Genomic DNA, 11194 nt, shown 5'->3' with positions numbered 1-11194 from the left:
TGTCCTGAGGAAATAAAATCCTAAAATTCCCCCCCCCCAAAAATCAAATGAAACCATTTGTTTTGGATCATTTAAATTCAACTAACGTCTTACTTCATAAGTTAAAGTTTTCCCAAAGATACAGTTGAGTCTGAGAGTACTGCATGCTACAAAGGTGTGTGTTGTTCTGTTGATCGTCGCACTTACACTCTCCAACACACGCAAACACCTCTCCGCTCCCCACAGAGACGACACCATCTTCTCCTTCTCGTCCTCCTGGTTTAAGTTATCCACACACTCTTTCACTGTGGAGGGAGATAAAAGAAAACGGAAAGACAGAATCAGAAACCAGTAGCATTCGCATTTTTTCCCCCGTTATTGTGAGTCAATACAAATTCTTTATAATAATCTTTAACCTTTATCGATGATGTGGTCCAGTCCTCCCAGTAGCCGAAGTTCCTCTTTGAACCAGTCCCCTGCTCGCTTTGAAGTCAGAGACAGTAACGTCTCCATGGCTAAATGACCCGTCTGCGGGGAGAGAGGAGGGACAACAGGGATGAAATCTAAAGCGTGTGTAATGTTCAACCGTTCCAGTTCTTGTTATTCTGGGATGTTTCCTGTGGTTGCAGAAGTTCGACTCTACGCTCGAAACTGTTCCTTAATTCACTCGCCAACTCTCTCACTCTCTAAACTAATCATTACCTTCCTAAGACAAAATAACTCAGACTTCTCGTTATTAACCCTCGTGTTGTCTTCACCTTCGGGACCCTCTGTTATCCCTCGGGTCAAATTGACCCGTGACTTATATGGAGTTTTAAAAACAATTCTGAAATAAAATTTTACTTCATAAGCTATTAACAAATTGTCTTTATCTCATCTCTTTATGCAATCAGTCTCTACTAGAACACAGTTAAAATTGGAAGTGTGATTTGTTTTAATGTCATAAGGTTATAATTCATGTTACAAATACACTATGAAAAAAAAAACATAAGTGGTCATATCCAGAATAATTTTCTGAATTGAGTCAGAAATACATGTTAATCACAGAAAATAAGTTAAGGTAATTGATTTTCAGGTTAAAAAAAAATTTACTAAAAATTTGAAATGGGTCAATTTGACCCGAATACAATACAAGGGTTATCAGATGTAATGTATTGAATTTGTATGGTGCTTTTGTATGTGTTGGATTAAATTGGTAGTATTGTATTCAAACCGAACCAAATGAATAATGCAATGTTGCAACTTCCCCCCCTGAAGTCCATCAACTAAAGGTGCGAAAGTGCCCGAAGAGACTGACACCAAAAGTTGATATTAACTGTTGACGTTTTACATCACGAAAGATCTTCAGCTCCATTGGAGCTGCGAGAAATATCTTGACACATGTGGGAGGCTCTGAGTCACCCAGAGTGAAGAGCTGCTAAAAGAAGAAGAGGCTTCAGTGGAGAGACTCTAAATGCTGTTCGAAGGCTGTTTCCTTCCACAGTTCAACACTGAGGGAATTGAAATTAAAATGATCCAGTGTGATGAGCATCCACGCAAACCTAAAAACATGCAGTGCTAGTCTTTAAAGTTCCCATGACATGGTGCTCTTTGGATGCATTTATATAGACCTTAGTGGTCCCCTAATACTGTATCTGAAGTCTCTTTTATATAGACCTTAGTGGTCCCCTAATACTGTATCTGAAGTCTCTTTTATATAGACCTTAGTGGTCCCCTAATACTGTATCTGAAGTCTCTTTATATAGACCTTAGTGGTCCCTAATACTGTATCTGAAGTCTCTTTTATATAGACCTTAGTGGTCCCTAATACTGTATCTGAAGTCTCTTTTATATAGACCTTAGTGGTCCCTAATACTGTATCTGAAGTCTCTTTATATAGACCTTAGTGGTCCCTAATACTGTATCTCTGTTTACACCTATCACCATTTCTAGCCACTGGGGGGCCATAGGCAGGCTGGGGGAACTCATATTAATGTTAAAAAACCTCATAAAAGTGACATTTTAATGCCATGGGACCTTTAATAAAAGTACCGTCCCGTACCGTTATGTTCTGTAGGTCCAGGTGCTTGTTATGCACGGTGTCGCAGAGCTTCCTGATCTTCTCCTTCATCTTGGCAATTTCTCTGGCGCTGAACTGAGCCGTGGAGTCGGTTTCTGTCCCTGTCGCGGCCAGGCTCCCCTGATCCTGGTCCAGCTCCAGCAGCCGGATCATCAGGTCCAGACATGACCGGTCCAGATCCATGTTCAACCGGTCTCGGCTGAGGATGTACATCAGAGACGCCGTGCACAGAGCCAGGTTCTGCAGAGGGAGAATTTATGTATTATGATGTAGTTCAAATGTAGTGTAATGTAATGTAGTAAATCCACTTTAAAATTTAACTTCTATGAGAATATGCTGAATCTCTACAGCTTTGTACCATTTAAGGACAGAACGTCTAACAATACGTGGCAATCTGTTCAGGTATTTAACTGATTTCCCAAATTAAAGTTGAGAAAGTCGTTAAACATCATTCTTCATAATTCATTCTGCCATTATTTCTGCTCTTGGTGTTCTCCAGTCAATACTGTAGTTCCCATTTGCAGATGTGTTTGGTACATCTGTCCTGACTGATCCTTACCGGGTGTTGTGGGGCGTCATTGAGCGTTTTGAAGACCTGAGCCACCTTCCCTCTGGCCCTGAGGTGCATCCTGAAGCTGGGCATGGCACAGCGCGTAGCTAGGCTTATCACACTGGAGACACACAGAATCAGCAAATGGTGAAAAGAATGCTTAAACATTAAAATAATGATTTGATTTTCTTTTTAATCGACCAGCCCTAACCTCAACTAATTTGTAATTATGGCGGAGCTAGTCTGTGATATTAATCCCGTGCGAACCTGCCATGTCAGTAGTTTAAGATTCTACCATAAATTACCTACCATATATACCATGCCATACAACCCCCCCCAAATATAATGTTCAAAGTTTCTCATTTATTAAAATACTGCTTAAAGGATTTTAAGAAAGCATTGTATTGGAGTTTGTAACATTCCAAAATCTTAATTTTAACTTAAAGATCTTCATTTTCACTGTAAATGCATATCGGTTCCAAATATCGGTTACATTAACGACTAATAAATGGGTATCAACCTTAAAAAAACAGTAACAGTCGCTCATTACTTTGTCGCCCCCCCCCCCCGGCACGCCAGCGGGGTCCTACCTAAGGCAGCGTGTGTTGAGAGGTTGTCCACTCTTCAGACCAGTAGCCAGATACTCAAAGTCATCAGTGAACTCCTGGTTCTCTCCAAACTCCACCACGTCATTGAAGTGCTTCACATGCTGGACAACTGTATACAGCTGCAAAACAGAAGAGGGGGGGGGGGGTTAATGAGTGCAACATGTCCAAGAAACACCTCTTCTTCATGTCCTGTCTTTTATAGTAGTAAGTGACAGGGAATGTGGTAGAGGGGGTAACATGTCCCAAAGGCCAGTTTGACGTTTTAACTACACCAGGACGCCGTAAAGGGGCACTATGAGTTCCTGCATGGTTTCACCGCACTTTCATTTTTGTCTCAAACCGTAGGAATCTCTCCTTGATCGGCCAGTTGCGTGTGACTGTGGAATAATATCACTACATTTTACTAATGATCTCTTCACTTACATTTGTTTTTATCTGTGTCTCTTACATCCCCCCCCCATCCCTTGCTGCTGCAACAGTGTGAATCTCTCCATTGTGGGTTTAATAAAAGGATTTTGAATCTTAAAAATGCAATCAAACACTGCACCCAAGGATAATTAACCGTGTCCTCCACTAAGGTCTCCCAGTAAAGTCCCTCACAAATTACAAGATTAAGTGCCAAATACCTCTTTAACTGTTTGCTTCACGGCAGCAGATCAAAAGACGGACACTTTGAAAGGGCATATTCAGTATAAAGGCGAGTCATCCAGTTTTAGTTACAGCGAAACATGTCCGTGTACCTCTTTGTGCTCTTTTCGGCATTTGAGTGCAGTGACGGCGTCCTGGTACAGATCTGTGGGCAGGGTGACACACTTGGTGACTTTGGGAGGGGGGGGAGGAGCCTTGAAAACGCCATCGTCCTTATGAGCATCAGTGGGCTCCTTACTGGATCCTCTGGCTGAGCCTGGCGCCTGGAGAGATAAAGCATTGATGTGACATGGGTTATAAATAATTATTAGAAATATAATTTTGTTGTTACAGAGCAAAACTGTAACTGAGCACTGAGAACTTACAGGAGCGGTCTGTGACCGAGCGATGAAGGTCGGAGGGGGCTCCTCTTCACGCCCCAACGTCCAGTGTCTGGCGTTGTACACGGCTTTGGTGGGAGACTGAACACAAAGAAAAGACAGATATATATATATGTATAACATATGAGGAGAACACCTGATGGATTTTAACTTTCTGTTTTTACGTGTCTGCCAGTGTATGTTGTACAGGAGGGAAACAGCTAGGGATAGACTGATTATCAGGCTGTTTTTTTGGGAGTTTGCAGACTTTATCAGCATTTTAGTGAGCTACTCTGGCTCGGCTACAGCGCTGTGTCTGTCCCTCTGCTTTGGTTTCCCTCACCACTGAGTCTGACTTAATGCCCCCCCACAACCCTATCTGACTCTCCGTTACTGCGGATTATGATGAAAGTTTCTCATTGGTTAAACAAAGTTTTGTGTTGGAGTTTGTAAAATTCCAAAAGTCTCTATAGAGAAACCTGTTGGGGGGGGGAGGAGGTGCTCTCTAGAGAAACTTTCCAAAAAACTGCAGAGTGCCCCTTTAAAGATGATCATTTTCAAATATCAGTTATTATCAGTATCATTAACTACTAATAGTCGGTATCGGGATTCGTCTCGAAAAGACAGTATCTGTCAATCCCTAGAAACTGATGATCGGCTGCACCGATAACTGCCATTTCTGTTCTAAGTTCGGTGTCTCACAGAGACCAGGACAGTAGGACCAGACTCGGTTTATTAAGGACTTTTACCAGGTTACGTCACAAGTCCATTATGATTTTCACTTTCTGTAGTTTTGTTAGGCACCTGTCGTTTATTCCACATACATCTTGAACTTTGTATTCTCCTTAATCTGAAGTTTTAGTCATCAATAACAACTGAGGAGTTGAACCTGTGATTCTAACAATTACTTTTGTTTATTCGAGTGCATTCCTCGTGTTTAATGTGCCGTCTCCATCCAGAGAGGTTTAAAACTACAAAGTTGGTGGCATGACTAATAAAGAATAAATGTTGAAATATGGGTTGTAGAGAGGAGGAAGAGGAGATAGATACTGTGAGACTGAAGGAGAGAGACAAAGCAGTAAGAGGTGAAAGAAAAGAAGATGACTTGATGCATATTAAACTGGAGAGAGAGTGAGCCAGCACTGATCAAACAGCAGGACACACACACACACACACACACCCGCATCCTTGGCTCGGCTCCGGCTTTCTTTATGTATTTTTGCCAAACCTGTGGTTGGTGGTTGCCGGGGCGATCGTAATGATAAACAAAAGAGGAAAGGGAAGGGCAGGACAGAGAGAAAGAAAAGAGAATTGGCTCAAGAGTACTGAGGGAGGGTGGGAGGGAGGGAGGTGTGTGTTTGTGTGTGTGTGTGTGTGTTGGGGGGGTTCTGCACCACATGGTTAAAAAGCAGAGACAAAAGAGGAGTTTGGGGATGAGCGTCGCTGTGCTGGAACATCAACACGGCACATTAAAAGCCTCCTGCAGTAATCTGAATGACACAGACGGACACCTATGCCACCCGTCCCGCCCACCCACCGCTAAGCAGCATGGGAGAGATGAGAGGAAAAGACGATGGTGGGCGAGCGTGGCAAAAAAATAAAAGACTTATTTGGCATTGCGGGGTGAGCATTTACAGCCAACTGCCTTCTTATTGGCCAGAGGTTGGTTGGCAGTGTTGAAAAACATGCTGATAGCAAGTTAAAAACCCTTTATTAATAAATGGATCACCGATGCATTTTGTCTCAAAGGGTCTTCATCAGCATTTTTGTATTGATTTTTGTATTGGATGTGCCTTTATTTTCAAATACCCACTTTATATTTATTCTTTTTTAGTTAAAAACGTATTTTTTTAAGTGTCTGGAAGTGCTTTGTTATGAAACTGTCAAATCATTTTTTTTTAGTTGCTTTTTATGAACATAGCACAAAAAGTAATGGTAGATTATTTCTCTGTGGTAACAAAGCTTTTTGGCAATAAATGGTATACTTTTGGAAAGCCTGTTTAATTCCCTTTCAAATGGCGCCCCTCTTGTAAGGAGCATGCATTCATGGGATGAGCAGCAGGGCCGAGTAGGTCGTTTGAGCCCATGAAAGATTTGCCAAATCTTCTCTGCCAATGCCAAACAGCTTATTCTGCCATTGACTCCTTTGCGGTTTGGTGGACTGAAGTTTGAAGAAATAATACATATTGGCAATTTCACAATGTATTAATTTCACCAACCAACGTTGGCACCTGATCGGCCACACCTGGGGGAACCAGAAGCTCAAAACAAGGGTCAATAGCAACAGCAAAACAACCGGTTTGGTATTGGCAGAGACGATTTGGCAAACTTTACATACATCCCACATATGTATGTTCTTTTGAAATGGGACAACATTTGAAAGGGAACTAAACAGGCTTTGCAACAATATGAGATTTATTATCATCTTTGGGCTTTTTCACTTTGTAAACCTATAACATGCACCAAAAGATAAATAAAACCATTAAGGAAAGGGAAGAAGTCAAAAAGCATAATGTAGCACTTTAAGGTATAGTTCTGCTTTGGTGTCAAAACTCAGATATCATATCAGCAGTTAGTTCTACAAACATGACGGACAGATAAATATCAAACAGGATGTTATCATTTCTCGTGGGACGACAAAAACAAAACCTCCACTAACAGTGAAAAGAGTCACACTGGAGCTCTAGAGAGGAAAATGGTTATGTCATCTTCGCTCATCCCACAAAAAACTATCACTAAATACACTTAATATGGATGAATACATCTACACTGTTATTATGGTAAAATCTAATATCTCCCAGCGTCCTCGGTGGAATAACCTAACAGCGCCGCCGCAGACACACACTCAGCTTACTGAGGCAGAGTTTGGACAACTCCTCCGTAGGGCGCTCACTTCCAAGGGCTACGGCTTCTGTAACTCCCTCGTTAACGCTCACTGCAGAAAGTATATCAGAGCATGAAGGGAGGGGGGGGGGTGTGTCGAGGTGCAGATGATTATTCAGGGAGGTAAAACGACAAAGTGGTCAAGAGGAAGTTAAGGAGACAGAGAGGAGAGCACAATATTCAAATGGAGGGAAGAGGGAGGGATGTTGTTGGGAGTCAGGGTATGAAACTGGAGAACGAGAGAGAGTTCATTAAGAACATTTTGCTCCTAAGGGCAACGTGACAGTGAATACTCTCATAGCAGAGGAAATTAACTTTAGTTTTGGCACTTCAAAAGTTGCCTGCAGGTGCGGAGAGAGAACTTCTCAACAAAGTTATCTCTGAGACTTCTGATGACGTAACCAGAGAGCGTGAGACACAGTCCGCTCACAGGGGCGCTGCCCAGGACTTGTTTAAACTGTTAAAAAGGTTTTTCCTGGTGGAGTGCATAGTTGAGTAGAAGTTTAGACATGTTAACTTGTGTTTTCTTCCCGTGTACCTGCAAATTTTAGTTTTTTCTGAGTCAAAATTTCAAATGAAAAACCTCTGATCAACATTTTGGTCGTCTTTGTTGACCCTTTGGAGGCTTTCCCCCGATGTTTTTGTCACTTTTTTAAACATTTGTTGACTTTTTCTGAGCCTTTTGAAATTGTTGTGGATTTTTTTCCCAAAATTCTTAAAGCTTTTTTTTTTTTTTTTTTACATTTGTCACTGACATTTTTGTCACTTTTTGACATTTTTGTCACTTTGTTCGGCATTTGTTTCACAGTTTTATTGACATTTGTCTTTTTTGTGATTTTTTATATTGATCACACACAAGTTTTCTTCTCTCCAAATGCTATAAGACTGATGAATCAAAAAAGATCAATGAAAGTAATGAACTGATTATTAATTTAACTTGTGAGGAGCGTTGTTGGGAACCATCACCATTGCTTATTTGGAAAATGTGTTTGAAGGAAACCCAAATTTCATAGGAAGAAACCTTTTGAAAAAGGTGTCAAATTTGACCCGAAGACAACAGGAGGGTTAAAAACAGCTGTGTGTGTTAGATGCTGGCCGGATGTACTGAAGTAGCTGACTTTCCCCTGGAGTACAACACACAATTTGGGGGAATTAAATAAAACACATGCAATATGTAATATATAAACACCAGGCCCAGTGGCTCATGTGTCTAAATTACTATCTTCTAGCTAATCCCGATCCCCATCTACAAAAAACAATTTAAATTCAGGAATTAGTCTTGCTAATAAACGGCTACAATCATTCATCACTTCTCCCAACAAAGTTAAAATGTAAAAAAAACAGAACATCACCATGCAACTGGGATGAAGAGAGGCCTTGAAGAGCTCGCTAAGACAAACTCAGCAAAGTGCACGGAGATGTGATTAACAACAACGAGATTACAATCCAATTATCAGTCCCATCCCAGTTTGCACCTGATTTAAGGCTTTAACTGCAGCGAGATTCATGCAAGAGCAAAAATAACCTCAAGCCGGAAACGCTGACGAGCAAATTGGAGTTACTTAAGACTTGCACTTCTGCTGGTCTGGATTGATGGATGGCATTGATTTCTTCTATAAAAAGTCAGCGGGCTCTTATGAGATCAATAGAGAGATGTCCAGTCAGCCCAGTGACGGGCCATTAGCACGCTGCTAAATAAGAGAAGTCGTTCAGAGATGTGCAAAGACGACTCAATCCATCCCCTCGGACAGCCATGAATGAACCAGAGCAACGCACCCCACACACACACGCAGTCGTGTCTGGCTATCTTTGTGGGGACCAGTCATTGACATAATGCATTCCCTAGCCCCTAACCCCAAACCTAAATGCCTAACCTTATCCCTTACCCTAACCTAAAACCAAGTCTTATTCCTCAAAAAGCCCTTTAACGTTAAGGGACCAGCATTTGTCTCCACAAAGCTGTCAGGTCCCCATAAGCATACTGTATTCACAGCTTTGGTCCCCACAAATGTGGCTAAACACACACACACCACACACCACACACACACACACACACAAACACACAAACACACACACACACACACACACACACACACACACCACACACACACCACACACACCACACACACACACACACACACACACACACCACACACACACACACACCACACACACACACACACACACACACACACACACACACACACACACACCACACAACACACACACACACCACACACACACACACACACACACACACCCACACACTTTGTGTGGGTAACAGATCAAGAAAGCAACATAATCAAAGCCCTGGAACCATATAGGAGACTTTTCTGTTTACGGTCTGCATGCCGACGCACTGGTCGCACTACCCAGGGCCATGGGAAAAGCTGGAGAGGCAAAGTTTCCCCCCCCACCCAAATATGCTAATAAAGTTAATATTGTGGTGTGTGTGTGTGTGTGTGTGTGTGTGTGTGTGTGTGTGTGTGTGTGTGTGTGTGTGTGTGTGGTGTCACTGCCTGTCCACGTCGGTTGTCTCTCCAAGTGCCTGATCTCGCCTTTCGCTGTAGATACAGTCGAGAAGTCAAGACAGCCAAACATTATACTATAAACCGGGGTGTTTTAATTAGAAAATTTGATTTATTTTTGTAACGTATCCGGCTGCGCCGTGGCCATCCTGTGTGTGATTACATGTCTGGCTTGACAGATCTGCTCGTGGAAGAAATAGAGACGCCGAACTAGAGCTGGGCAGTACATTGATATTATATTGATATTGAGATATGAGACTAGATATCGTCTTAGATTTTGCATATTGTAATATGGCATAAGTGTTGTCTTTTCCTGGTTTTAAAGGCTGCATTACAGTAAAATTGTGTCATTTTCTGAATTTACCAGACTGTTGTAGCTGTGTGTACCCACTTAGTTATTATATCCACATTACTGATGATTTTTTTAACAAAAATGTCATTGTGTAAATATTTTGTGAACGCACCAATAGTCAACACTACAATATTGACATCGAGGTATTTGGCTATTCGCGGCGCCTCTGCACCCGGTGTGTTTTGGCTGTCACGCCGAGTGCAACAGTGAGGCTCACTGGTGAATGTTTTAATTGTTCGGAGCTCTATGGCACAAGGGAAGAAGTTAAATAATTATCATTGGATCCAAAAACAAATGTAAGTAGGATTGTTGGTTTTGCTCTTTTAAATGGGATTTATTATCAAAACCAACATAAAATACCATCAGTCATCAGTATAATGACAATCTGATAAATTTGTAAGTATTTTGCATCTTGTTTTAACTTCCTGGTCCACATAAGCCATGGTACGACCCAGCATTAATCTGCCTCGGTGTGTTCAAGACCGTACTTAGAGATGAAGATGAAGGATGAACGCTAATGCCGGGTCTGAACGAAGCCATTTTCAAAAAGTGGCATCTCAAAAACTGAGAGGGTGTGACATGAAATGTCAGCCAACACTAAGCAATAGTCCATGTCTTCGTGTGACCTGGCAGTGATGTGGGTGCATTCAGGGTGCTGTGTCTGACCTTCTTGTGTGCGCTGAAGATCCTCCGGAAGTTGTCTGGGTTATTCTCTGCCGGTTTGCCCTGGGACGGTCTCCTGGGAGCCGCGGCAACCACCCTGAGGCCGTCCTCGGAGAAGTCCAGGACGTCTGCAGACACAAAACACACACACTCGCCATCACTAAAAACTATACAGTCAGTCAGCATGAGTAGAAATCTTTACAACACTGGGATTATTGGTCCCATTTACTGGAACAGAGTTTTTAATTCATTTATACTTTTCAGATGATCTTCCTTATGTTATGTCATGCCCCAATATTCAGTTTTAACAGAACATACTGTACATCACACCAAGGAAATGACGTACTTTTGAAAAATAATAAGAAAAAATAAAAGTGATTCTCTCTGTGTCGAGTTGTGCCGCTTGTCAGACTTTTCCGTTTTTCTTCTGTGGCCTTGTAGAAAACAAACTGAAAGCATCGAAATCTGGAGCTTCAAGCATGAGATATTGTGTGTTATTAGGGCATTGTGCTCCGTGTGTGTGTGTGTGTGTGTGTGTGTGTGTGTGTGTGTGTGTGTGTGTGTG

The 11194-nt window shown here is 42.0% G+C and overlaps 1 protein-coding gene across 2 annotated transcripts in view; it reads right to left on the bottom strand.

The window, feature by feature from the left end:
• Positions 1–11194, bottom strand: part of LOC116671005 (wings apart-like protein homolog) — a 28192-nt gene that overhangs the window by 7913 nt on the left and 9085 nt on the right. For both annotated transcript variants that reach the window (XM_032501835.1, XM_032501834.1), the window contains exons 5-12: positions 10633–10757; positions 4210–4305; positions 3937–4107; positions 3179–3315; positions 2598–2709; positions 2021–2278; positions 396–507; positions 187–284 (exon numbers count right to left, since the gene is read on the bottom strand). In XM_032501835.1, coding sequence (XP_032357726.1) covers positions 187–284; positions 396–507; positions 2021–2278; positions 2598–2709; positions 3179–3315; positions 3937–4107; positions 4210–4305; positions 10633–10757 — 1109 coding nt within the window. The remainder of the gene's footprint in view (positions 1–186; positions 285–395; positions 508–2020; positions 2279–2597; positions 2710–3178; positions 3316–3936; positions 4108–4209; positions 4306–10632; positions 10758–11194) is intronic.

This window comes from Etheostoma spectabile, chromosome 21, assembly GCF_008692095.1.
Source record: "Etheostoma spectabile isolate EspeVRDwgs_2016 chromosome 21, UIUC_Espe_1.0, whole genome shotgun sequence".
NCBI classification, from domain to species: Eukaryota; Metazoa; Chordata; class Actinopteri; order Perciformes; family Percidae; genus Etheostoma; species Etheostoma spectabile.
This window is presented reverse-complemented; position numbering and strand designations above follow the sequence as displayed.